General features: G+C 37.1%; 15 protein-coding genes across 15 annotated transcripts; 8 read left to right on the top strand and 7 right to left on the bottom strand. All coding sequences in view use genetic code 12, as the record gives it.

Moving 5' to 3' along the window:
• Positions 1 to 351: 351 nt before the first annotated feature.
• DEHA2F22484g (DEHA2F22484p) lies at positions 352 to 1,758 on the bottom strand (the record flags this gene model as incomplete). The annotated part of the gene is made up of 1 exon (XM_461320.1): positions 352 to 1,758. One exon carries the CDS (start codon positions 1,756 to 1,758, stop codon positions 352 to 354), a length of 1,407 nt encoding a protein of 468 aa, XP_461320.2.
• Positions 1,759 to 2,377: 619 nt separating this feature from the next.
• DEHA2F22462g (DEHA2F22462p) lies at positions 2,378 to 3,334 on the bottom strand (the record flags this gene model as incomplete). The annotated part of the gene is made up of 1 exon (XM_002770834.1): positions 2,378 to 3,334. One exon carries the CDS (start codon positions 3,332 to 3,334, stop codon positions 2,378 to 2,380), a length of 957 nt encoding a protein of 318 aa, XP_002770880.1.
• Positions 3,335 to 3,963: 629 nt separating this feature from the next.
• On the top strand, positions 3,964 to 4,890 carry DEHA2F22440g (DEHA2F22440p; the record flags this gene model as incomplete). Its single annotated transcript, XM_461316.1, has 1 exon — positions 3,964 to 4,890. The coding sequence occupies one exon, from the start codon at positions 3,964 to 3,966 to the stop codon at positions 4,888 to 4,890; it is 927 nt and encodes a 308-aa protein (XP_461316.1).
• A 694-nt stretch (positions 4,891 to 5,584) lies between these two features.
• Positions 5,585 to 6,280, bottom strand: DEHA2F22418g (DEHA2F22418p; the record flags this gene model as incomplete). Its single annotated transcript, XM_002770833.1, has 1 exon — positions 5,585 to 6,280. The coding sequence occupies one exon, from the start codon at positions 6,278 to 6,280 to the stop codon at positions 5,585 to 5,587; it is 696 nt and encodes a 231-aa protein (XP_002770879.1).
• Positions 6,281 to 6,772: 492 nt separating this feature from the next.
• On the bottom strand, positions 6,773 to 7,033 carry DEHA2F22396g (DEHA2F22396p; the record flags this gene model as incomplete). The annotated part of the gene is made up of 1 exon (XM_002770832.1): positions 6,773 to 7,033. The coding sequence occupies one exon, from the start codon at positions 7,031 to 7,033 to the stop codon at positions 6,773 to 6,775; it is 261 nt and encodes an 86-aa protein (XP_002770878.1).
• A 28-nt stretch (positions 7,034 to 7,061) lies between these two features.
• DEHA2F22374g (DEHA2F22374p) lies at positions 7,062 to 9,764 on the top strand (the record flags this gene model as incomplete). Its single annotated transcript, XM_461315.2, has 1 exon — positions 7,062 to 9,764. The coding sequence occupies one exon, from the start codon at positions 7,062 to 7,064 to the stop codon at positions 9,762 to 9,764; it is 2,703 nt and encodes a 900-aa protein (XP_461315.1).
• Positions 9,765 to 10,114: 350 nt separating this feature from the next.
• On the top strand, positions 10,115 to 12,169 carry DEHA2F22352g (DEHA2F22352p; the record flags this gene model as incomplete). The annotated part of the gene is made up of 1 exon (XM_002770831.1): positions 10,115 to 12,169. One exon carries the CDS (start codon positions 10,115 to 10,117, stop codon positions 12,167 to 12,169), a length of 2,055 nt encoding a protein of 684 aa, XP_002770877.1.
• A 379-nt stretch (positions 12,170 to 12,548) lies between these two features.
• DEHA2F22330g (mitochondrial 54S ribosomal protein YmL6) lies at positions 12,549 to 13,316 on the top strand (the record flags this gene model as incomplete). The annotated part of the gene is made up of 1 exon (XM_461314.1): positions 12,549 to 13,316. One exon carries the CDS (start codon positions 12,549 to 12,551, stop codon positions 13,314 to 13,316), a length of 768 nt encoding a protein of 255 aa, XP_461314.1.
• Positions 13,317 to 14,235: 919 nt separating this feature from the next.
• On the top strand, positions 14,236 to 14,733 carry DEHA2F22308g (40S ribosomal protein S18; the record flags this gene model as incomplete). Its single annotated transcript, XM_461313.2, has 1 exon — positions 14,236 to 14,733. One exon carries the CDS (start codon positions 14,236 to 14,238, stop codon positions 14,731 to 14,733), a length of 498 nt encoding a protein of 165 aa, XP_461313.2.
• Positions 14,734 to 15,341: 608 nt separating this feature from the next.
• Positions 15,342 to 16,688, bottom strand: DEHA2F22286g (DEHA2F22286p; the record flags this gene model as incomplete). Its single annotated transcript, XM_461312.1, has 1 exon — positions 15,342 to 16,688. One exon carries the CDS (start codon positions 16,686 to 16,688, stop codon positions 15,342 to 15,344), a length of 1,347 nt encoding a protein of 448 aa, XP_461312.2.
• Positions 16,689 to 17,585: 897 nt separating this feature from the next.
• Positions 17,586 to 19,727, top strand: DEHA2F22264g (DEHA2F22264p; the record flags this gene model as incomplete). The annotated part of the gene is made up of 1 exon (XM_461311.2): positions 17,586 to 19,727. One exon carries the CDS (start codon positions 17,586 to 17,588, stop codon positions 19,725 to 19,727), a length of 2,142 nt encoding a protein of 713 aa, XP_461311.2.
• Positions 19,728 to 20,003: 276 nt separating this feature from the next.
• Positions 20,004 to 20,936, top strand: DEHA2F22242g (60S acidic ribosomal protein P0; the record flags this gene model as incomplete). The annotated part of the gene is made up of 1 exon (XM_461310.1): positions 20,004 to 20,936. The coding sequence occupies one exon, from the start codon at positions 20,004 to 20,006 to the stop codon at positions 20,934 to 20,936; it is 933 nt and encodes a 310-aa protein (XP_461310.1).
• Positions 20,937 to 21,124: 188 nt separating this feature from the next.
• Positions 21,125 to 22,489, top strand: DEHA2F22220g (DEHA2F22220p; the record flags this gene model as incomplete). Its single annotated transcript, XM_461309.1, has 1 exon — positions 21,125 to 22,489. The coding sequence occupies one exon, from the start codon at positions 21,125 to 21,127 to the stop codon at positions 22,487 to 22,489; it is 1,365 nt and encodes a 454-aa protein (XP_461309.2).
• A 109-nt stretch (positions 22,490 to 22,598) lies between these two features.
• DEHA2F22198g (mitochondrial 37S ribosomal protein MRPS16) lies at positions 22,599 to 23,006 on the bottom strand (the record flags this gene model as incomplete). Its single annotated transcript, XM_461308.1, has 1 exon — positions 22,599 to 23,006. The coding sequence occupies one exon, from the start codon at positions 23,004 to 23,006 to the stop codon at positions 22,599 to 22,601; it is 408 nt and encodes a 135-aa protein (XP_461308.1).
• A 177-nt stretch (positions 23,007 to 23,183) lies between these two features.
• Positions 23,184 to 26,795, bottom strand: DEHA2F22176g (DEHA2F22176p; the record flags this gene model as incomplete). Its single annotated transcript, XM_461307.1, has 1 exon — positions 23,184 to 26,795. One exon carries the CDS (start codon positions 26,793 to 26,795, stop codon positions 23,184 to 23,186), a length of 3,612 nt encoding a protein of 1,203 aa, XP_461307.2.
• Positions 26,796 to 26,828: the final 33 nt, after the last annotated feature.

The raw sequence follows: 26,828 nt of genomic DNA, 5'->3' as shown, positions 1-26,828 counted from the left end.
GAGTATTTACTAATACTAAGCAGCTATTTTTTGACTAAAAGAGCAATCAAAACAAAAGGGGATGAACCAATTTGGTGTTTCTAAAATGAGAAATTGGGTGGTTTTTGGTTTTCGTACTAAAACTATGGTGTGCTCGTTTTTACTATTAGTGGTACTATGGATACGCAGATAAAACCTCTAGAGAATAGAAACTACTGTTAAACAAACCATTGTAGAGTAGTTGGGTCGGATACAAGCAGCATAATTTATAGCGTAGATATTTAGTGAAAATTTTTCTACAATGCGTAAGTATTGATTTATAGTACATCTATTTTACAGAAATATGGGAAGCACAGAGATAAGTAGATACAATTAGGCTGTAACAAAGCTGTCTGTGTTGAAAGAGTCAGGGTTTACTCCATTACGTTCACTCGAAGCATCCTGGGTATTTTCTGCAGTTTCCTGTGTAGCCGACTCAGGTTGTTCTGGGGCAGACGTTTGATTTTCTCCTTGTAATGAATCGGATGGTGCTTGAGCCTCATTTGCATCTTCTTGTTTAAGTTCCTGATCAGGAAGCTGTTCTGGTTCTTGGGTTGATTCGCCATTTTCTTCTACCATCTCTAAGTCCTCGATGGTATTTTCTTCGATATCCAAATCGGTCCATTTGCGCACAAGCTTCTTAACTTCCTTCTTGATTTTTGGGTATGGAAATCTCTCGCTTGGTCTTCTCAATGTAAGAATCAACGTCTTTAGGACCTTACTCTTCGTGTACACTGACTTGGGTAACGTTAATCCGTCTAGTTTTTTGAGGTTCGGCAATATTTCCGTCTCGTCTATTTGGTCGGAGAGTAACTGGTCAGTCAACAATATATCCAATTTATCAAATTGGTTATGGTACTTGGTTAACGAGTCGCTCAAAGATGCCGCCGACGGAAATTCTGTTTCAAATTTGATCTGATCCTTCTCTTTATCAAAGATGTAATTTCCCTCATCATAATTATAGTGCTTCACTCCATCCAAGCCCCAGTCACTGTCATATCCTTCTTCTCTTGGATTGACCGGTTTTGTCTTTGGAGCTGCTGTGGATTTAGCTTCCTTTTTAGCTGGTTGTTTCTTGGTTGTTTTCTTTTTACTTTTAGGTTGTTTGGTATTTTTCTTCTGTTTCTTTCGAGAAGGCTCCTCGTAATCCTCTTCTTCCTCCTCCTCTTCTTCTTCCTCTTCGAGTTCCTCCTCTTCTATATCATCAGCTTCTTCTTCTTCTTCTTCTTCGAGTTCTTCTTCTTCAGGAACATATGGAACTTCGACCGGCTCGCCCTTTGATCCCCATTTTATGAACAATTCCATGTCTGGTGGGTCATTAGCCAATTCGTATGCCGTTTGCAATAAGTTATCCTTACGTTTTTTGTCATTCTGTAAAAACAGATTTATCATTTCGTGGTTTAAAGTTTTCACTTCATTACTCTTAATCCAGATGTAAGTATCATCGCTGAAGAATCGAACCGGTAATATAGTTATTGGCTTGGACAGTTTCCTTTTAGGCGGTTGTTTAACACTTTTTGGTTTCTTACTAAGTATGTTTTCCGGTAACATAGTCTCTTCAAGAATCATGGCAGGCCATGGTGGATAACCTTTAACCTTTGCTAGAACTATTGATTTTGGTGTGTATGGGTTGTCATTCTTTGACTCATCCTGTTGAATTTCTTTTTCTTGCGGAGACGTTGCTTCGGGTGTTTCTAAAGTTTTCAGTAATTCACTAGGAATGGGTGTATCTGAAGACATTGGAATTGATTATTGATTGCAAGATAGATTGATTTGGTCTATCTACTATTAAATCTATACGATTGGTACTTTTGGTTGCGTAGGTGAAAAATTCCAATACACCAATTCGATTATACACGACTCATACTAAAGAATATATGGCCTAATACTAAAGCAAAGACCATATTTATAGATCATATGAACGTATACTAGTATTCATGGCATATATCCTAAACTCCATTAATATATATTCTTCAAGAGAAAGAAGTCGTATCTTGGGTTTTACTAAAATGAGTATTTTTTTATTATTTTGCTTAATTTGCTGAATTTTGCAGCATTTGAAGAAGATTATAAGTTTAATACGTAACCAGATTGAACTATAATGGAAATGAGATCGATATGGATATTTGACCTATAATAACTAAAGAATGGTATCGACGTTTCAATGGAGATGTAGTTATTTAAGATGGGAAGAAGAGCATACACAGTCAATACAGTTTTAAATCCAGAAAATGCTGATAATTTACATGGTGGAATAGTTGGCCTATCCTTTCAATTGTTCCGAAGAATAACATATCAGAATAAAGCGCCTGTCTATTAATCTATATACTATTATGATAATATATCTTTCCTTTATCAATTACAAAACATTTTCCCAGATATGCAAAAGCCCATTTTCGCTGGAACAAATAAGCCTATTTGAAGATGCAATAAATCTGACAATACTCAAAATACGAGAACTATCTGTACATGAGGCCAGTGGCGGCTCAAAGGTCTTAAAATCTGTAACAGTACGATCTGCTGGGTCATGTTTCCACATGCAAACTACACCGGTTTCCGACCCACTTATAATATATTCAGTCTCCGAATAATAGTCTTTAATCACTTCTGACGTTATTCTGTAGATTAATTTGTCGTTAGAAAGTGTGACTTCTAACATTATCTGCAAATCGTTGGAATCGCATAGCTTCAATTTACCATCTTCGAAAGTTATTAATGTCCTATTGCCCGGACACAACCTAACGTTTAATAAACCACCACAATCAAACCCATCCCGGATAACCTCCTGATTTCTTAAGTCAATTCTAGTCAACCGGCCATCAAGACTTGCTACTGAAAGAACTTTCGATATTGGATTATAATCTAGCGAATTCAAATTATCATTTCCAGCTTTAACACTGTAAATGGGCTTGGTTCTCTTGGGCTGTCGTAAGTCATGGAAATTAACAAAGCAATTAGTTCCACACGACACAACCAAACTATCGTTCAATATTTTGCAATCGAAAACTTCATCTCTGATTTGTTCATTTATCGATTGAAATCTCATCAATTTGCATTGCTTGACCAGGTCCCACACATTGATTGTATCTCCTCCTCCCGATACAAATATTTCCCCCGAGTCACTTACGTCAATGCTATTGACTGCAGTGATATGCTCTTTTGGAAATGTGGTTGATTGGACATGATCATTACTAAGATTATGTAATCGTACCAAGCAATCGTTTCCTCCACCAGACAACACAAAATTCGTCGACTTAATCAGACATAGAGAATTTATGGATGAGTTATTATGAGCTTGAAATGATCTATAGTACATGGAAAAATTGTAGCATCAATGAATGATTATTTTTTTGGGAAAAGATCTAAATAAATAAACATCATAATGGCTGAGCTATACTATGAAGGATTTCGCGACAATGTATGTGAGCCCAATCTGTCATCATACTGTCTATTTCCTTATTGCTAAGCTGATTCCTTGCTGCGCTCGAGTAAGCATGGCACAAATAAGCATAGCACAAATAAGCATAGCACAAATAAGCAAACAACAGGATAGGGAAAATCTATGTCCCTAAGATAAATTTTTTTGAAAGCTGTATTAATTCGTTCTGTAGATGATTTTAAGGTACCAAAAGAATAACCGAGATTCGCCTAAAGCATACATATGTTTATATTATAAATAGAACTGGAACATACAAAGCATATGATACCCCTTAATTTGTATAACAACCTCACATTGTATATATGTTGAGAACAATAGAGGACTATTTCTGATTATTTAATATCGCATTAGAACGTTTATAACATACCAACCAAATTGCATCTTATTGGGTCGAGCAACTACAGACGCTCATACTATGTTTTGCATTCCAGAAATAAAGAGGTATATAAGGACTAACGAATTCCATAGGTTGTAGTCTTTTCTCTAGACCTAAACAATATCTAATCATGTTAACCACTTTATATCCAGTTTTACTCTTAATTGCAGTATCTAATGCATTCCTTTCCAACATTCCGGAAATCAATAAGTTAAGTACCGCAGGCAATGCTAAGGTTGTTGGTGCTGGTATCAAGACACCTCAAGACTTGTTGTATACTGGTGATTATGTTTGTGATAAGTTTTCCTCCACTATTCAAGGCTCTAACGACACTACTGAGTTCCCAATTGATTTCAGTTTGTACGTTGCTAACAACGCTAAGGCACCTGAAGAAAACTACACCGTTGACTTATATTTTAAGAACCCAAATCATCAATCCTTGAATGACTTTGCTGTCTTGAATGCTTCCGATTCAAAAACCGTGTTGGAACGTTACAACCCACAATTGATTTCGAAACAACCAGGTTTCGGTGTTGAATTTAAATTCAACTTTGCTAAAGGCTTATTGTGTCAATTCTTATACCAATTTACCGTCATGTACCAATTGGAAAAACAAGAAGATCACTCCAAGACTTCAGATAAGATCTTCCTCGTTGGTTCATGTCAAGAAAATATGCGTTACCACCCAGACGCTTACAACGATTTAGTTTCCCAAGGCTTCAGATGTGTTGAATACAACTCTGGATACAAATATGATGGTGGTAAGGACTGGTGTACCGAATTCTACCCATCTGACCAATGCTGCAAGTCTTACCAAAATGATGAATTGACCGACAGAGACACCTGTCCTGCTAGCGGCTCATCATCTTCTGTTAGTTCGACTTCAAGCTTTGCCCCTACTACCTTCAGCACCTTAAGCACTCAATCATCCGGTCAAGCTTCATCGGGATCTTCTGCTGGCGCTGGTGCTGGTACTGGTTCTGGTGCTTCAGGTCAACCAGCCCCAGGTCAACCCGGTCCAGGTCAAAATGGTCCAGGTCAATCAGGTCAATTTTAATCATGAATATTCAATTTCCGCATTTAGCAACGTATAGTTCATTTTCTCGTACCACTTTACATTTTTCTGTTGATACCTTTAAATATTTAATGAGATCTTTTCGCAGTCTTTAGTTTTCGCTCTGTTTGTGGTAGTTCACCAGATGCCAGTGGATCAATTGATTCTTCAAAAATGCTGAATTGTTGATTTTCATATATCTACCATATCGGAGCAGAATTGTCCACTGGGAAACATAAACCTAAGCTTGCCATTGTACTGACAGCTACTTTGGGAAACGTTGGGAAACGAATTCGCATACCCTATATAATTTAGAATTTATCTTAGAATTTAGGTTAGTGATTATCTTAGAATTAAGTCTCTTAAATTAATTAAAATACTGTTCGTAGATAAAAAACCGTAATTCAAATGCTCATATGCATAATAATGCTCTAGATGACTTTTTCTGATAAGGCTTTACTTAAATCAAAAGTTATTCCACCAGACGCATACAGCTCTTTCTATTAAGAAGAATTCAGTATTACACTTCTCTATATGTACGAAATGTCACATAGTATACGCATACAGTTTAACGACACAAGGGTGTTCTGTTCACTCAATTTCATTGAAACACCAATTATTGCCAGCCGAATTATACCTCGAATACCCATCGTAGCACCTGTAGGTTCAAAGAAGCAACTGTTCTGATAATATAGTCTTATGTAGGCTGTATCTCAGTCTGCGACTGCACTAGATTGGCAACTTTATTATAGAATTTAATCCATGTATATTCGGTATCGTATGAGAAATTATCTCGACCAAGCATATCCAAGATAGTTGAAACTATCCCTTCGCCAATCAAGTTGTAATGCCACACATTGAACCTCCATATGTTTGAACTTATGTCCCGTGCTCCGCGGATAGTAGTCTCTCCGTCTTCTGATTGCCAGATAAGTGTGCTCAATAACTCTAAGACAGCCGGCAAATACAAATCAAACAGAAAGTCTTCAGGAGTCACTTGATGTGCTACGCTTGCATATGGCGATCCCCTCGGCCGGTGATGTGATTTAAAGTAGTGATATATGTTATTTTGCAATCTCATTTCGAATTCTCGAAGAGGTCTTGATTTAAGGCTTTTTGACTTCGTCCTTTTTTGAACCTCCAGAATTGTCAACTTTGGCACTATTTTCTGGATAGAGCAGTCGTTGACCGATTGCTGTTCTACTTCATCCTCAAAACGCATGTCCAACGACCCCCAAATTTGCTGTATTACTCTAATTTCATTATCTGTGAAATTGGATTTGCTTTCCCGAACTGATTGTATCTGAGATGTAGTCTGCGGTGGCTTCGTAGCCAGTTTCCTACTCTGATTTCTTATCGGTCGTAATATAGGCATGGGCATAGCAGGAGGCATATTGATTTGACTTCTATAAAAAGCTTCTTTAAAAGATGTATGTTCCAATTTAATTATCGACTTTTATCAAATATCGTTTCATTTCACCAGCTCATCAACGACAACAATAAAGTTGCAAAATAAAAAATTCTCAAATCCTGCACAACATTATCGTAATTCTAGCCATTCAAGGGGCTCCAGTAATTCCCGAGAGCCTTTTTCCTGCTCAAAAAAGGGCTACCTTTTATGTATGGAGAAACCGCAAGGTGTTGACTCAAATGATTAATTAAGAATGCCGCTCTACTAGATCTCGGAATTATGCGAAATTTATTCACCGTAAATTGCTCTAACATTGAATAAAGGAACATGGGGATAACGCTAGATAATGTATGAGACTAAAAAATTGAAAATTACAGATATTGAATAAGCTTGTAGAGAAGTTAGGGATCTTGTAGGACCACCTGAATGTAGCTGCGATTTCGTAGCTAGCTTGTTCAATTAAATATACGTAAATTAGGACAATTTATGTAGGCTCGACAGAGTGCAGGTCATCGTACAGGGATAGAAGATGTAGCAAGAGATGCAGGATACTTGGGCAGGTAATAAGGGTATTTTGCACCACGGGTGATTATTCACCAAATGGGCTTGCATTACCCGAAGGTGGTTCCACATTTGGGTTTCACCCGATTGAGCCATATTTCCCTGAATAGAGCAATCCATATATATATATATATATATATACATATTAATTATTCCAAGGTGAATTTTATTCATTGAAGAGTATAATTAGAAGAACTATAGAATGGGTGACTACTTGACTCCTTCTGAATTGCCACAGCCAAAATTAACTAGAACAAATACGGGATTCACTCCCAATCAGATTATCGCTCTTGATACATCGATCCCTGAATCTTCGAAGAAGATTTGGAAAAAGCACACACATTTAAAGCCTTTTGACGTTAAGGAGAAGAGATTTAAGGATGAAGAGACAAAGAAGAACACCCCGTTGAATGATAATGAAAAATTCGAGGAGGAATTCATCAAACATGTTGAAATTACGTTGGCTAGAAATATGTACAACTGTGATAATTTAGGTGCGTATCAGGCTGCTTCAAATACAATTAGGGACGAATTGTTAATTGATTGGGCCAATACACAACAGAAACAAACAATTCACGATGGTAAGCGGGTATACTACTTGTCTTTAGAGTTTTTGATGGGTAGGGCTATGGACAATGCTTTGATCAACTTGAAAAGTAGAGAACACACCAAGAGTGCATTGCGAGAATTGGGATTCAATTTGGAAGATGTATTAGATCAAGAACCTGATGCCGCATTGGGTAACGGCGGTTTAGGTAGATTAGCAGCATGCTTTGTTGACTCCTTATCATCCAAAAACTATTCCGGATGGGGCTACGGTTTGAATTATCAGTATGGTATTTTCCAACAAAAGATAATTGATGGTTATCAGGTTGAACAACCAGATTATTGGTTAGAATACACGAATCCTTGGGAGATAAACAGAAGTGAAATTCAAATCCCGGTTGATTTCTTTGGTTATGTATACGAATCTTACGATACCAATACAGGAAGACCAAAGAAAATTTGGAATGGAGGAGAACGTGTGTTAGCGGTTCCTGCTGATTATCCAATTCCTGGATTCAACACTGAAAACACGAATAATTTGAGGTTGTGGAATGCAAAACCTACAAACGAATTTGATTTCAATAAATTTAATGCTGGTGATTATCAGCAGTCTGTTGCATCTCAACAAAAGGCTGAATCTATCACCTCCGTATTGTATCCAAATGATAATTTCATGCATGGTAAAGAGTTAAGATTGAAGCAACAGTATTTTTGGGTGGCTGCTTCGTTGCATGACATTGTCCGTCGTTTTAAGAAAAACCACAAGGATAACTGGAAAAAGTTTCCGGATCAAGTTGCAATTCAATTGAACGACACTCACCCAACTTTAGCAATTGTTGAGTTACAAAGAATTTTTGTCGATTTAGAAGAATTACCATGGGATGATGCTTGGTCGATTGTGACAAGAGTGTTTGCTTATACTAACCACACTGTTATGACAGAAGCATTAGAGAAATGGCCAGTAGAATTGGTGAGTAGATTATTACCACGTCACTTAGAGATCATCTATGATATCAACTTCTTTTTCTTGAAAGCTGTGGAGAGCAAATTCCCAAAAGATCGTGATTTGCTTAGAAGAGTATCAATTATTGAAGAAGAAAACGGAAAATCAGTTAGAATGGCGTACTTAGCTATAATCGGTTCTCATAAAGTGAATGGTGTTGCAGAATTACATTCTGAATTGATCAAAACCACGATTTTCAAAGATTTTGTAGCATTTTTTGGTGATGACAAGTTTATGAATGTCACAAATGGTATCACACCAAGAAGATGGTTGAAACAGGCTAATCCAGAATTGGCAAAGTTAATCAGTGAGAAGTTGAATGATCCAAACTATAGTTATTTAACCAATTTAGGAAAATTAAAAGAGTTGGAACAGTTTGTGGACGATGATGAATTCTTGATCAAATGGGACATCATTAAGTTCAACAATAAAGTTAAATTAGCTACCTTGATCAAACACTTGACAGGAATTACCATCGATCCAACAGTTTTGTTTGATATTCAAGTTAAGAGAATTCATGAATACAAAAGACAACAATTAAACATCTTTGCAGTAATCTATAGATATTTGCACATCAAAGAACTACTTGCAAAGGGCGTTAGTGTCGAGGAAATTAAGTTGAAATACTATATTTCAAAATGCTCGATTTTTGGCGGTAAAGCTGCTCCTGGTTATTATATGGCAAAAACAATCATCCACTTGATTAACGTGGTTGCTGATGTTGTCAATAATGATGAGGAAATTGGTAATTTATTGAAAGTTGTGTTTATTCCTGATTATAATGTTTCGAAGGCTGAAATCATTATACCTGCCTCCGATTTATCAAACCATATTTCTACAGCAGGTACCGAAGCTTCAGGTACCTCCAATATGAAATTCGCGTTGAATGGTGGCTTGATCATTGGTACTGTTGACGGTGCCAATGTCGAAATCACTAGAGAAATTGGTCAGGAGAATATCTTTTTATTCGGAAATTTGGCCGAATCAGTTGAAGAATTAAGACATAAGAACGTCTATAATGGAGTTAATATCCCCGATTCTTTAAAGAAGGTATTCAACGCCATCGAGTCTGGTAGATTTGGTAACCCTGATGAATTTCATACGTTGATAGAAAGTATTAGAGATCATGGTGATCATTATCTTGTTACTGATGATTTTGATCTTTTCTTGGATACACACATCAAATTAGAAAACATTTACGGCCACCATGGAGGAGATGCAAAAGATAAGGACCACTTACACAAATGGGTTAAGAAGTCTGTCTTGAGTGTTGCAAACATGGGTTTCTTTAGCTCTGACAGATGTGTCGATGAATACGCAGAAAATATTTGGGATGTAGAGCCATTGAATCCTTAGAATTTTCTTCTGAGATATCGACAGACTATATATCGCCTCATCTCTATTCACCAACTTTATTTCTTCTTTGTCGTTTGCTTGTGATCTTTCTTATAGAGATGTAGTACTTCATATACGATTTATGTTATCAAAACCTGGAATTCACGTGTAGAAGTTGTGCAGGAATTCCTTTCTCTTGGAGGAGCTATACCACTGGAAGTTTTTACATAGATGGATAAGCCTTTTTTGGAGTATTATCTGGTTATTAAGTCACTGTATTATACGAGGTATTCTAAAAGTGTACTTTGGATCTATACTAGTCACTTTGGTTTGTTGTTTCATAGAAGAATTGGTTTACATTATTCTGTAATATGGTGATCAAATATTTATTGTTGATTCTTGTTCAGAGTTTCGTAGCATTTGCACTTCCGTTTACATCTAGGAGTGATCCCAAGGCGGAATACTTGGTTACGTCTTTACCGGGATTATATCTGAATATTCGTACGGATGAGAGGCCTTTGATGTTTGCGGGTCAACTTGAATTGTATCCCGAGAATCAAACACATTACTTTTTCTGGAAGTACCAAGATACAAATCAAATTCCTGAAGCGAAAAAGAGGACTATATTCTGGCTTAATGGGGGACCAGGATGCTCTTCTATGGATGGGGCGTTAATGGAAGCGGGTCCGTTCAGAATTAATAAAGAAGGGGAGGTTATATACAATGAAGGTTCGTGGCACAAATCTGGAGATATGGTTTTTGTCGATCAGCCTGCTGGAACTGGTTTCAGTTATTCAGACGATTACGATCATGATTTGGATCAGATAACTGTAGAGTTTGTGAGGTTCATGGAGAAGTTTTTTGAGTTATTCCCTGAGGATGCATCGAATGAAATCTATTTTGCGGGTGAGAGTTATGCTGGTCAGTACATCCCATATATCGCCGATGGAATATTACGTCGTAATAAGAACTTGCGTGAGGGCGAAAAACCGTTTAACCTTAAAGGGTTGATGATTGGAAATGGATGGATTGCGCCAAATGAACAGAGCTTGTCTTATTTACCTTACTCGGTTCAAGCTGGCATTATCAAAACAAACAATCCTAGATGGAGCCTGATTTTGCGTCAGCATCAGGAGTGTCAGGATATAGTTAGTGAAAATGATGGGCCTGACGGCTCAGATGTGTCACAAGTTGTTTCGAATACGTGTGAACGAGTGTTAAACCTTATTTTAGAAGCCACCAGAGACCAGCTGGCCGCAGATAACGAACAATGTGTTAATATGTATGATCATACCTTGAGAGACTCGTACCCTTCTTGTGGCATGAACTGGCCTCCGGACTTAGCTAATGTGACACCATTTTTACGGGAACAAAGCGTCATGAACGATTTGAATTTGATTAATCATAAAAAGTGGAGCGAATGTTCAGGAAAGGTAGGTAACAGTTTCAGGGCTAAAAATTCGAAGCCTGCTATTCATTTGTTTCCTTCTATTTTAGAGGAAATACCGATCATGTTGTTCAACGGGAACAGGGATATTATTTGCAATTATATCGGTATAGAAGGTTTTATTAAGAAATTAACATGGAATGGTCAAACTGGATTTTCTGAAGACCTTGATACATTAGACTGGGTTTATGATAACAAGACAGCTGGCTATATACAAAGTGAAAGAAACCTAACAGTTGTTAATGTTTTTGATGCGTCACACATGGTTCCATTCGATAAACCAGAAATTTCAAGGAGTTTGATCGATATCATAACTGGTAATTTCGACGAAAAAGAAGTTGACAATAAAAGCGATATGAAGAAGAAATCAATTGTTACATATCCATTGGGCGTTCGAATGGCCAAACAGAAAGAGGAGTCAGAACTGAAAACATCTCCGACTTCGGTCACTCAATCAAAAACATCAAGTATTTCTGCTGTATCTGGAAAATCTTTGGCCACCAGTACCACTTTAGATCAAGAACACTCTGCAACGCCAAGTGCTGAGGCAGAGAGAGCTAAGAATCAACAAACTTCTAACCGTATCACTCGACTCATTCAGCTTTTAGTTATTGTTGTTCTTATCTGGGGTGTTTATATACTTTATTCGTCTTACAGATCGCGTCCTTCATCGATCATAAAAACAGGTCCTTCGGGTAAAAAGAAAAATGTTCAATGGGCAGACCAATTAAGACAATTTGAAGAGGAAGAGATCGAACAAAATGAACAAGGAATTTTGTCTAGGGCTTTGAATAAATTGAAGGGTGGTGATAGCCGTGGTACATATGCTCCAACTTCCGGTAAAACCTATGAAGATATTGAGATGAACGAAGGAATCACGGAACACACAGACAATAGAGTTGACGATTTCATAATTGAAAGTGACGAGGAAGACGCACATGATGAAAACCAGACCAATAAGCAGCTGGTTTCGAAATAGACTTATACTTATATAGTTATTTTGCACAATACATATTGTATTATCGATTATATTGATGAGTTTTGCACCCATAAACGAAATGAACGAGCGTGCGTAAACCACAAAATAATTTTTCACTTCTCACATAAACTTGTAATTAGTGAATGAAGCTTGATCAAAGTCAATTGTTAAGTATAACAGGAGGTTCTACTATATACTATTGATTGCATTTGTAAGCGGAGTTTGAAAGATCCAAATACACCAGAATAATATATAGAAGAAAATATTTCGGTTCCTGATTTCCCACAAACTATTTGCATTAACATATTTTCCATAATTATAGTTCCAAGAACAAAATTACATACAACCAGTTGAATAAGGTGATCCAGATATAAATATCATGTTCAGACAATCGATCCGTAAGTTAGCCACGAAAGCCAAAGTTTCTGGTGACGTTTCGTTTAAGATAGCAAGCCCACCAAAGTATACATTAGGATCGTTGCGTAGTTTCCCATCATTGGAACCACATTCATTTGTTCCGTTACCCACACAGTTTTTCGATGCTCCATTGAGAAGAGACTTCTTATGGAGTGCCGTGGTCTATGAGGCCGATCGTGCTAGAGTTGGTTCTGGATATGTCATCACAAAAGGAGACAAGTTATACTCCAACAGAAAGCTTCACCCACAAAAGGGTACCGGTAGAGCCAGAACTGGTGATGCCAACTCTCCTATCAGAGACAACGAGGTCAAGGCGCATGGTGTCAAGGCACCACACGACTGGTCCACCAGATTGCCTTCTAAGGTGTATAGCAAGGCTTTCCAGACCGCATTATCAGACCAATACCGTAACGGGAAAGTTTTCATAATCGGAGGTGATAAGTCAGCCACCAAGGCATCCGACGACGTCGTTGCTGATTTCAAGTACGACCATCCAGAAGCCACCAGACAGTTTGTCGAAGCCCATGACTTAGACCGCTTGAGCTTGTTGTTCATCACCGATGCCCAAAGAGATAACTTGATAAACTCCACCGAATATGTCGGCAAAAAGGCCGATGTACTCATCAAGGAAGCCGTCGAAGTCAGAGACATATTGAAGGCTAACCGTATCTACATCGAGGCACCTGCCTTACAATGGTTCATTGGTAAATACTCAACTGAATCCTCCTAGTCTTGTACATAGATAAAGCAAAGTACTATATATACACGCTAACCAGACTTATTTCGTATCGTAGTGTCTTTTACTGTGACATAAACCACTTGTAGGTATTTCCTACTCCTAACCTCGTACTTCGTAAATTTCCTACGTCTCTAACCAACCTGATCTATTGTAATCCACGAACATCTTCAATCCATTGTCATCTACAAAACATCTAGAGAAACAACTGTTACTATATATTCATCTTTCGCTCTACATTACCCTAAAACACCACTATCGGACTCTACGAACTGTACAAACTTACAGATTCCGCCTAATTCGCCATTTCCATTATTGAGCATTTGCAACTACAAGGCTACCCACCCAAAACCACCGTAACCCATCTCATAATAGGGTAATGCCCTAATTACGTCCGCTTTATTTCCACGTGTAGACATCAGAAAAATTTTCAGTTTTTGTGCGGTAGACGTCCCTCTTACAATGCGCATAATTTTGTATGGGCAAACCTACGCAGTACTGAACGAAGCTAGTGAGATTGAAAAATTAAAAAAACTAGTAGAAAAATTTCAATCTATCCAAACGTTTCGGAAATATAGCATAACAAACAGGCAAGATGTCATTAGTTGTCAGCGAAGAAGGTTCATTCCAACACATTTTACGGTATGTTTACAACTAGATAGATGATGAGAGTGTTTAATCCGTTTGAAAGTGGTTTTAGTATCGGAGGAAAAATTTTATCAATGAGGAGACATAATGAGAGAACAAGTACAAGAAGTCACATAAATAGTAGAATTAAACATATAATAGATCCACGAAGGAATCCCCAAGATATTGCGATGGAAGAGAGACTAATAGAGCCATAAAGTAGAATAGAAAAGGAATCGGAGAAAAGAGAATGAAAATGACTAAATTGGCATTGAGGAAGATATGAATGAAGGAAGGAGAGAAAGAAATTATGGATATTAAGAGATACTTTACTAGGATAAACTTTCAAACAGATTTAAGTTTTATGGCGAACGAATTACTAACATATTATAGTTTATTGAACACCAACATTGATGGTAGAATCAAGATCATGTACGCTTTGACTAAGATCAGAGGTGTCGGTCGTCGTTACTCCAACTTGGTCTGTAAGAAGGCTGATGTTGACTTAAAGAAGCGTGCCGGTGAATTAACCCAAGAAGAATTGGAAAGAATTGTCACCATCATGCAAAACCCAACCAACTATAAGATCCCAGCTTGGTTCTTAAACAGACAAAAGGACCAAGTCGACGGTAAGGACTACCATGTCTTAGCTAACAACTTAGAATCCAAATTAAGAGATGATTTAGAAAGATTAAAGAAGATCAGAGCTCACCGTGGTATCAGACACTTCTGGGGCTTAAAGGTCAGAGGTCAACACACCAAAACCACTTCCCGTGGTCGTTAATTTTAAGTTACTTGGGTATTCATAGTTTACTTTTAAAATAGTTATTTTAGGTTTATTTTTGTTTATATTTTTCCATGTAATTTAATAATACTATATGTTTATTTGACTGTACTTGTAAACGGAGATCGGTGCCTTGTTCGTGATTCAAAACAATTGGATTTGGGAAAAATCGTTAATCAACACCACGCTACATACTAGAGCTACTAACGTATTGTCCTTAGTGTCCGTTGGATTGTACTTTGTTACTAAAAACCTACTCTATCGAAATTAATAGTTGTCGTATTCAATAGATATAGTAAAGCTAGATGCAATAATTATACAATTAAGGTATCAAAGTATCTTAGAATAAGGTTGTCTCATCAACCTTGTCTTTCGGTATAGTGAAGTATCCACGATACACGTACGGACACACAGTAACGCACCACGTTAGTTATTACCAGATATGGATCGTCAAGGAGTTTAAGCCTGCAATTTGTTAGTCGCGAGACCAAAAATATTTTAACCAAATTAGGCATATTGCCTGGGTTGCAAAATGAAATAAGCTACGAACGAGTTATGGATAAATGACGTGTATTATGATACTATGATGATATACTACAATGCTAAGTTTAATTCCAGTTACCAGCCCTTAGAGACAACAAATTGTTGATGCATTCCTTTTCGGTTTGTTTCTTTGTTGGCCTCGATGTTTGGGTGGTATTAACATCCAATTCACCCAATGGGGCTCTCTTGGCAACATTCTTCGTAGATGATGTAGTAGATGCCGAATTCAATAAATCTTTTAAATCAGCGCTTTTAGTTGCCAACAGCTTATCTTTAGGTGAAGGATTTTCAGAACTCTGAGATTCGCTGGCTAACTTCTGGGCGAGTTTGTTTGCATTAGCTGCGGATATAGACTTAGCTGGCATCAACTTGAAAGTCATGGTACTCGAAGTGTTGGAATTAAGAGAAACTGGTTGTTTCTTTGAAGTTTCATTCAAGATCAAGTTTGGTGAAGTCGAGTCAATTGAAGTATTTGACTCATCGTAATTTATGTAAGAAGAATTTGGTGTACTTAATGAATTGAAAACTGTTCTTTGGTTAGTTGGAGTATCCATAGTTGGTTGTGATATTTGAGCAATTGGAAGCGAAGTGGTTGATCTTGGTCTATGCTTTGCCGTGAAGGCAGATGGGCTTGGAATAAATGGCTGTGATTCAGACTTTCGTAAAGTAGGCTTTATTGGGGTAGAAATTGAAACGGTGGAAGGCAATTCGGTAATTTCCTTTTCCACTGATGTCTGCTTTCTGAGAGATTGTCTTTTGTTTTGAAACCAAATCTGAACTGCCTTTTCAGTCATGGATACCTTCTCAGCGATTTCTAGTCTTCTCAACTTATTCGGGGTTTGGCCTATTTCAAACTCATTGTTCAATATAGACAATTCATTTGGAGAAGTTCTTCTTCTTTTCCTTCTTGCCAATGGAGCGTTGTCAATCGATGGCTCTTGCGATGGGAATGTCACTGGCGAATGACTGATGAATGCGTAGGATTTTTCGTTAATTGGTGAAGTCTTAGTCTTCTTGACGGTCACTTCACCGCCATTTATGCTAATATCATTGTCACTGGTATCAAAACTCGAGTTTGGATTAGTGCTGATAGGTGTTGGCATGCTTCTAGCACGCTTGGATGGTGTTTGCGCTGTGTGCTGTGGTACCGGATGACGAAATGGAAACTGCTGTGGGAGATAATGCGAGTTGGCCAAGCTTGGAACCCGTCCAGTTTGCGTGCTTGGAGTTGCCAACGAGTCAACAGAAGGTAACTTATGCATGGTGTTGTATTGGGTCGATACATCATCAGAATTGGTCAAAATAGACGATAATGGTGGAAGACTAGTCTTATTATTGCTACCATATGGCAATGGAGTTGGTGGTAAGCTAGGTCTCTTGGGAGTCTGCAAATACATCGAAATTGAAGACATGTCTATATAAAGAATTGTGTAACTTAAAAATTGTCCCAGGTATAACTACAAATTAATCAAGTGTATTCAATCTCTTATATATATCTGTATGATTTGTTGTTGGTAAATCACGGTAGCCCAATTTAAATGCACGTTATGTACCTTGAAAAGTAAAAACAACAATTAGACGTTCGATTTAGCCTAAACTCGATTTAATTATTCTCTTTGAGCTATATTAAACAGACCGTGGCTTGTCAACTCTATTTCGTGAATCGAATCTCCTATTCAATTCGCGATTCCAAACATATTTTTCTGCAATTAATATAGATGGTACATGAACAAAACTTCCAAAATAAACAATAATACTCGCAATATATTCTTCATTCCGCTATTATTTACTGTAGAACACCTCCTAGTCGCCCATTTCGCGTTTTGGAACTTTCGCGTTTTCAACAATGCCTATTCAGATGCTGCAAAATATGTAAATAAAATCGAATCGCGAGAATCATTGCTTTTCTGTTTTAGGTAAATGAAATGCCATTAAGGACGAAATCATGTATGCGACGTATGTAATAAGTTATGAATTCAGTTTATTAGACGCTTCTAGCCATAATAAGGTTATTCTTGCGTTGGGTTCGGGTATCAAAAGCATCCCGATCGATTAGGAACGATTTATGGGATGCATGCACGCCATGTTCACCTGTGCATGGATGTATGAGCATAATATGGTCGATTAAAGATATAAAGCCATACACCAGATAATCACTTCTCAATCTCTAGGGATTCGAACTTGGGATATTGCAACGAATTAATATGATTATCTGCTGCACGTGCACACCCAATCCGAGTCGAATGTTCTCTAGATAGATATCTAATTATGGAATGAATCTCAAGTAATACGTTGTTGTAGTAAGCAAAATGTCAGTTCTAATTGATGAAAAGAGTCACCGAAGCAGCGGATCGACACGGCTGCGCATTGTGGTGACTGTAGTTGGAGTTCTTCTCATGGTATCGGGGTTGGCGGTGATGCTTGGCCATCAATCCGGTTCTGCAAATGAAGCTTTGGGGATGGAATATGAGAAGCCATCGGTTGAGGTATTGGACTTGGAAGCAACGGAGGTCGAACAGCTTACAAAATTGGGGTTGAGTCCCAAACCGAAGTTGAAGATTGTTAAGGGTGGAGATGAGCAGGTTTTGCATGGGAGATTCTTGCACATCACAGATATGCATCCAGATAAGTACTACAAGACTGGTGCAGATGTGGGTTCGTTGTGCCATAGTGGAAAGGGAAGCGCAGGGAAATATGGGGATGCTGTGCTTGGCTGTGACAGTCCTATGGTGTTGATGGAAGATACACTCAAATGGGTTAAGGAGAACTTGAAGGATAAGATCGATTTTGTTGTGTGGACCGGTGATAATGTCAGGCACGATAACGACAGAAGATATCCTAGAACTGAGTCAAATATTTTTGATATGAATCAAAGAGTGAGTGAATTGATGTATGAAACGTTCAAAGAAGAGAATCCCCGTGGAGGGCGCCCAAGACAATTGAAGATCCCACTAGTTCCATCGCTTGGTAACAATGATGTTTTCCCACATAACTTATTTTCTCCGGGTCCAACTTTACAGACGAGAGAATTATTCAAGATATGGCACGATTTTGTCCCTGCAGCCCAATTGCATATATTCAATAGAGGCGCATATTTTTTCAAGGAGATCATTCCTAACGAATTGGCAGTTTTGTCGATAAATACGTTATACCTTTTTCAATCAAATCCATTGGTCGATAATTGTGATAGAAAGAAGGACCCTGGCCATAAGTTATTCGAATGGTTAGGATATACGTTGAAAGAAATGCGGGCTAGAAACATGAAGGTTTGGCTCTCAGGACATGTTCCACCTAACGAAAAGAACTACGATATTTCATGTTTGCGTAAATATATTGTGTGGATGCATGAATACAGAGATGTTATAATCGGCGGCTTGTACGGCCACATGAATATAGATCACTTCATTCCATTGGATTCCAAGGAAGCATATAAATCCATCAAAAATAAGTTCGGGAAACTTGGTTTCGACTACGAGTTATCATTTGAAAATGACCTATACGTACTGGATGATGACGACAATTCCGACAGTGACTCTGACGACGACGATGAAGATACGTCACTAGAAGAATCATACTCCAATTTCAATAGTCCTATACTTAAAGATGGGTTTGAAGATTCTGTGAACTTCAAAAATATGGATGATATCAGGATCCAGGGTGGAGTCCCAAATGGTAAGGTAGGATACATGGAAAACGTGAGAAAGGAATATTACGCAAATGTCAAGGGGAAAAAGAAGAGTGGATATGTATCAGAGAGGTATTCCATTGCACATGTAACAGCCAGTGTCGTTCCAACGTTCAACTCTGGGTTACGAGTATGGGAATACAATATCACAGGTCTCCAAAATCTCCTTACTTCCGATAACCAACCAAGATTCGCTCCATGGAATGAGTTCTTCGAGGGACTCGAAAAGTTGATGGAAACGCAAGTAGAAGCCGATTACGACGACGAATTCATTACTTTTGGCCAACAAGTGGAAATATTCAAAAACGATAATACTTTCCCTCCTAAAATGCCAAAATCCAAATCTTTGGGTCCGGCCTACATACCTCAGGCATTTACTCCGGAGAGATATGTTCAATATTACGCTGATTTAGCCAACATAAACAGAGGGGAGAAAGAATTTTCCTACGAATTTGAATATGCCACCGATGATAAAGTCTATGACATGGATTCTTTAACCGTCGATGACTGGATTTCGCTAGCTAGAAGGCTCGGAAAACCTGTCAAGGAAAAGAAAAATAAGTCGAATAAGAAATCAAAGAAAAAGAAGAAGAACAAAGACAAGAGGTTGCTCGAAAATAGCGAACCCTTAAAGCAAGATGGTTCTAAAGACAGCCGTTTGGAGCAAGATCGTGTTCAACAATCTGCCAGGCTAGAAAACTTGTGGCAGCATTATTTGAAATACTCATTTGTCAGTTCTGAATACGAGAATATGGGCATGGGCTGATTGTCTATATAGTTAGAAGAGTAGACTATTATAAATTATAAACTATGAGCTATCATATATCGTATATACGTATTCACGTGTATATAGTTAGGTTTAGGGTTTGAATTGAAAATTCATAAAAATGACACAAAACCATAGCTGAAAAATTTTGAGTACCCACTAGGTAGGTTGAAATTTCACAGCGGACATAATTATAGAGTTTTTCCTTTTATTAACTTATCAGATATTGGGTCCATTAAATATTCCTATCGTCAATAAATAAGTAAATAAGTCGAAATGGGTGGTGCTCGTGAAAAGAAGGTTCAATACTTCAGCAAATTAAGAGAATTATTAGAAGAATACAAGTCTATCTTCATCGTTGGTGTCGATAATGTTTCGTCCCAACAAATGCACGAAATCAGAAAAGCTTTACGTGGTGATGCTACTGTTTTGATGGGTAAGAACACCATGGTTAGAAGAGCCTTGAGAGGATTCTTAGCTGACTTACCAGAATACGAAAAGTTGATGCCTTTCGTTAGAGGTAATGTTGGTTTCATTTTCACTAACAGTGACTTGAAGACCATCAGAGACACCATTGTTTCCAATGTTGTTGCTGCTCCAGCTAAGGCCGGTGCTGTTGCTCCAAAGGATGTCTGGATTCCAGCTGGTAACACTGGTATGGAACCAGGTAAGACCTCTTTCTTCCAAGCTTTAGGTGTTCCAACCAAGATTGCCAGAGGTACCATTGAAATTGTTTCCGATGTTAGAGTTGTTGAAACCAACAGCAAGGTTGGTCCTTCCGAAGCTACCTTGTTGAACATGTTGGACATTTCTCCATTCACCTACGGTATGTCTGTTGTCCAAGTTTACGACAACGGTCAAATTTTCCCATCTTCTATCTTAGATATTACTGATGATGAATTAGTTGGTCACTTCGTTTCCGCTATCAACACCATTGCTTCTATCTCCTTAGCTGTTGGTTACCCAACCTTACCATCTGTTGGTCACTCTGTTGTTAACCACTACAAGAATGTCTTAGCTTTATCTATTGCTACTGACTACACCTTCGAAGGTTCTGAAGCCATCAAGGACAGATTAGCTAACCCAGATGCTTACGCTGCTGCTGCTCCAGCTGCTGCTGCTTCATCCTCCGCTGCTGCTGAAGAAGCTCCAGCTGAAGAAGAAGAAGAAGAATCTGATGGTGACATGGGTATGGGTTTATTCGATTAAACTAATTAAAAGTTATTAATTTAATTTTATTATATATCCGAATATAGTGTCAAATAAACACATTTCTTCTAGTATACGAGATGGATAAACTGTAGATAAAGAAATTGCGACCCGTCAATCGGAACCACAGATATACTTTGTAGTAATTGTGGACTATACTGGCAAAAGTACATACAATAACTTGTAATATGAGTTGTGAAGATTCTTATATTAGTACCATATATCCATCATTCAACACGTTTAAAGCCATAGAGTTTGTGGATCCAGAAAAAGAGTTATCGATAAATTTAGCAAAAATCGATTTTGCAATCAATGAACTGCCATACCCGCTCAATGAAATCCCTTTGGATTGTTTAATTGAACTAATAACCAGTCTGCAAAGATTAATACTGTTAGAATCTGAGCTCGTTTCCCTGTTTACTAGCTTCTTTCGTACCCGTTTTGATAAAATAATCAATAATGTGATAATTGAATCAATTTTTAATAGTGGCTACAATGGTATATACTTCCTTCCAAACAATGATTGCCTCACTAGAGTAAATACAATACTTCGGCTAGTATATGATTTGAATAATCCTTTAAATTCTACATCTCCTTGTACATTATTTGTCTCTGAATGTACAACAATTCAATTGCTAAGATGTCTCAAATCAACCCAAATCTCTTTATTAGAACACATTAATGAAAAACCACGTTCTGATTCAATTTCGGATAGCATATTAAATTCAAGATTAACTACAACATATAGGAAACAATTGAAGGTATTTCAGAAAACTAATGAACAATATGAATATATTTATCTTAAGATCGTTCTTATAAACCGGCTTTTAAATATGGTCGAAGAAACTTGCAATCCCTCTTTCGAAGTATTCGATTATTTCTATGAAATATTACAACATGATGTTATAACTGACACCAGTGCATTCTGCACTGAATTGATGCTAGTGATGGTTCATTTCCGACAAGTTCTAGATGGTGTGCAAATAAAGAACGCTCTCTTTTACGAAGAATTCGTGAATATTAGACATTGTTTGAAATTAATAATTACAACAATACATGGTAAACAATATCCTTGCATAGAATCGGATAAAGAATTTTCGAAACTACTTGTGTTGTATATCCAGATATTTCAAAAGAATAAAGTTGCAACAATTGCGAAAGAAACAAGTACATGTAATAATTCTTCCAAAAAGACTGTACTTAAATCATCCCAAAGGCAGTGTAATGTTGACAATGCAAATTATAAATACCATTTAGCTAAGGGCCTTAAAGAACCCGAATGGGTTAAAAATTTCTACGACGTAAAGGCAAATAACGAGATACAACTTCAGATTACGAAGGACATTGTAAATAAAGAAATCTCAAGTGACTACAATACCAATGATGACCCAACGAACACAATCAAGCAGGGGTTTAGGTCTAAAATGAGAAAAATTTGGAGCTCTTCACTATTGAAGTATCGTAAATCTACCTTGAATGATTGTAAGAAGTGTAAATTTCTACCATTACATTATTTATACCACAAACATGAAAATGAAACTTATATTGAGTAGTAGTCAAATATATTAGTATATATACAAGATGAATTAATGTAAATTTGAAAATTAGTCCAGAACCTTTTCCAGTTAAGATTATAATTACCACTTCAGACAATCCAAGAATTTAGTCTCTTGGTCTTATGTATTGCTTTGGTTCTTCGTAAACTGTCTTCACTTCGTTGACAACTGATTTATTAATATGCTGAGATAATTTATTTGGATTTGGCCATTGTTCTGGTAATAATCCAGCCTTCTTAAATAAGAAATTAACACGATCCGAGAGATCTGCACCCACACCTATCCAGTATTTAGATCTATCAAAGTCTAATTCGATATGTTTGTATGGTTTGACTCCTTGCACTTTTTCTGCTGGTGTTAAAGGAACTGAAATTGGGTTATATGTACCGAGGACTTCAATTGGTAAACTATCACGGGCCGATCTTTTATTGGCAACAACGATATTATATAACGGCTGGTTCTTTCTCCCGAAAAGCGCCAACCTAATCTTTATAGGACTTGTTCTCAAAGACATTATATTATAGTCTCTTGTATAACTACCTATTCATACTGTTAACGTTTGAAAAATTTACAGTACGAAAAAAATTAACGATCAGGTGATCATAGAATTTTGAATTTGGCACTACATCAATTTAATCATTATAATATATATGCATTCACTATATAAAAGTACACTATTGACAAAACCTGTTTAAAGCTTCTTCTTTGCCTTAAATTTTTGCTTTGGCTTTTGAATTTTTGATTTATTCATTAATTTATTATTAGAAGATTTCTTAAAGGCGGGTTTTTCATCTTCGTCTTCGGAAAAGTCATCTTCATTCTTGTTCTTCTTAAATTTCAATTTATTCTTTTGACCTCTTACTGGTGCCAGTTTCACGGCATCCAAGTATGCATCAATACCAGAGCTCTTTGAAGAAAGCGGATCGTCCTCCTCTCCTTCATTGAAAACAAATTTACCGTTCTTAGTTTTGAAATCAGATTTCGCAGCCAAATCCTTTTTAGTGAACTTCTTAGGTTTGGAAGAAGAAATATGAGCAAGGGTCTGACGGTCTAACAAGTTCAATGGTTCATCACCAGTTTCCAAAATAAACTGGTTGGATTTCTTGCCATGAGTTTGTTCCTCATCATCAACATTATCAACGTCTTCGTCATCTGAATCATATAATGCTTCTTCGTAGGCAGAAACGAATTTCTTATTACCAGGAGTTTCAGTTCCTTCAGCTATTTCAGCTTCTTGCTTTCTCTTTGTTCTATCTCTAGTCTTTTTGATATTGGAAACCAATTTCTTGTCTTCTTCTGGAATGGCTTGTTCAACTTCTTCTACTCCAAATTTTCTTATTAATCTTTCTAAGATATGCTTCACTTTAGATTTGAAATGACCCTTATGTTCGTGTGACCATCTCATTAACTTTGTTAACAATTCCTTCAAATTAGCTCTCACTAAGTCTTCTGGTAATGACAAGACTTCAACCTTGACGAAACCAATTGCCGATTTTGCAATTTCTCTCGAGTTATGAGTTAAAAATAATTCGACAGTGGATGCAATTTCCAATAACACTTCTGTAGGTAATTCATCTTTGAATTCAAATACTAAGCATGATACGGCAGTAATTGTTGCGGAGATCATATGTGGAGTTTGTGCAGCCAACCCAGCACTTACCATGGTAAAAAATTCGGTTAAAGATGCTTCACTTGATGGAGTATCATCAGCAAAACCTGGAACCTTAGAGTTTTCAATCAAACCCCCTTGGCTCATTCTATGACCCATTTTAATCAAAATTTGGTACGATAAACCACGGGTTTTTTCATTGACATCTTTAGTAGACATGATTATTTCTTGCAAAACTGCTGGAATAAAATGTAAATCGCCTTCAGGTAATAAATCCAAAATCAAATGTATTGCTGATAATCTTGAGGCTCTTGCTGACTTATGAGTTATTTCAGCTGTGGCAACCAAAACTTCTTCAATGTTACCAATAAACTTAACAATAGAGGCTTTACCCTCATCGGTTTCAACAAGCTTATTGATGATTCTGTATGACCTCTTTTGCATAAGAACATTATTCTCTAAGGCGACAGTTGAAGAAAAGATACTAAATAATGCATTATGAGATGACTCAGGAACGTATTTAGCCATAGCCACAATTAAGTCCATCATTGTTGAGCTTAATTTTGGAGCTTCAGATTTGGATTGGTTAGTAGCTGGGGCAGCATTAACCTCTTCATCCATACTGTTCTTTAACAAACCACATACTTTATTAAAAGTACTTTCTAAGTCAGCCTTTGGAATAACTTGTAAATACGTATCAACAGTATCTAAAATAAATCCTCTAGATTCAGGAATTGTCGAAGTGAAAATATTGAATAAAACTGACAAAATGTTTGAAGCCTTTGAAGCTAAATATTCTAAATTCTTTTTTGATTCTGCAATAGGGAATTCCTCTTGCATCAATAAATCATCCGCAAGAGCGCCTTCACTATAGGCTATATTGGATTCAACTAGTAATCTTAATGCATGGCAGATTGGAATTCTCAATTCTACATTCGCATACATCAAGTCAGATAAGGTAGCAGCAAAGGAATCATCAAAACTACTTCTCATATCCTTAGGTAAATCACAGAAGTGTGGTAATAATGACCATACTTGATCAATTATTGTTTGCAAAATCTTAACGTGCATAGATTCTTTATTGGTTGCATCCTTAATTTTCTGTTCAAAAAGTTCAACTAACGGTAAGATTTCTCTTCTGTAGAAACTTAAATCAGCAAAACGCACATTATCTCTCAATAATGGCAATAACCAAGCTCTACCAGATCCTTCACCGTTCAAGTTTAATGGTAAAACACTTAAAACTACATCCGGGCCCATTGTAGAAATAGACGCAGAGATGACATCTTCCGCCTCTTTATTGTGTGGAAAGGAATCGGTTTCATTAGTACGCCATTCTCCAACAACCTGTAAAACATTCAAAAAGTCCGGATTACAGCGGGTTCTTAATTTCAAAATAGTAGCAGTAATAAGCTCTAAAATTTCCTTAGTAGCATGTTGATACTTGATGGATAATAATTCCTTCTCAATATGATCTGCAATAAATGTGATGGTTTCATCCATTAATTCATATATTTCACCGGATACGCCATGTTGTTCCGATGGTTGAAGCAAGTAATTATCTGGAATAGTTTCAGTAATAATAGCTATTAAGCACTGAGATGCAGAAATGTAAATATCTCTTGAATCTGATGATAAAAATTGAGATACTATTGGAATAACATCTGAAGTTCTCTGAAGACAAGTCTCCGGTGATAAAGAAGCAAAACTTTCCAATGCTTTAGCAACGACCGCTAACCAAGAAGCAGCCAAATGCGAATCATTGACTGATGGTTTTAAATCGAAGATGATATCCAAAACCTTTGTGAACTTTTCCACATCAATGATATTGGACATTGATTTGAATAATCCTTCAAACGCAGAGAACGCAGAAGTCACTAAATATTGATCTGAGGTCTTCGAAATTTCAAGTAATATGTCACATAACGGTTCTATTTGAGTTGAAGGCCACGAGTTGGCAGAAGTGATAGATGTGATTAATTGTAATGTATGAATGATTTGTGAATTTGAATCTTTATTTGAATTCTTCTTATTACCTCTGGACAGTGTTTCAACCAACGAAACTAATTTCTTTAAAGCTAAATCACCACACAATGGTGCAGCAACATGAATAGGAGAAGGAGATGGTGGGGGATTCATTAAGATCTTATGAACTGATTCTTGAGCTCTTCTTCTCACTTTTGGTCTTGGGTCAAACGATAATTCCAATAATCCAATCAAAGCTCTCTTTGGGGAAATGTTGCCGGAAGAAACCCATTGTTGATGGTCCTGTGCTAACAATAAACTCTCCAATGCACCAATAGTCGACCTAACTAATGGAGCTTCAGATTCTGGGTTTGTAAGTGGAGGGGCTAATTTGGTTAAAATTTCACCGAACTTAGCTTTCAATAATGGTTTAGGAGTAAACGGAAAAATAATATCCAAAAAGTAAGCCGTGGTAGTAGCTAATCCACTATCAACAATACTATCACCCTTAACAGATTGGTCTAATAAGGATAAGAAGGAAACAAAGTACGCAACTGGTGTTTTTTCATTCTTTTGTTCCTCGATGTTTTCTTCCACAGCGGATAAGATTATAGCTAAATTCTTTTGATTGTCTAATTTTGAATTAATTTGTGTTCTTATCTTGGACAATTTATCTTCCATTAAAAAGACATCTGCAGATAATCCACCATCTGGGTTATTATCGGCCATTCTTATTATCAAATATCCTTTATTAACTATTTA

Source organism: Debaryomyces hansenii (genome assembly GCF_000006445.2).
Source record: "Debaryomyces hansenii CBS767 chromosome F complete sequence".
In the NCBI taxonomy this organism is placed as follows: domain Eukaryota; kingdom Fungi; phylum Ascomycota; class Pichiomycetes; order Serinales; family Debaryomycetaceae; genus Debaryomyces; species Debaryomyces hansenii.
This window is presented reverse-complemented; position numbering and strand designations above follow the sequence as displayed.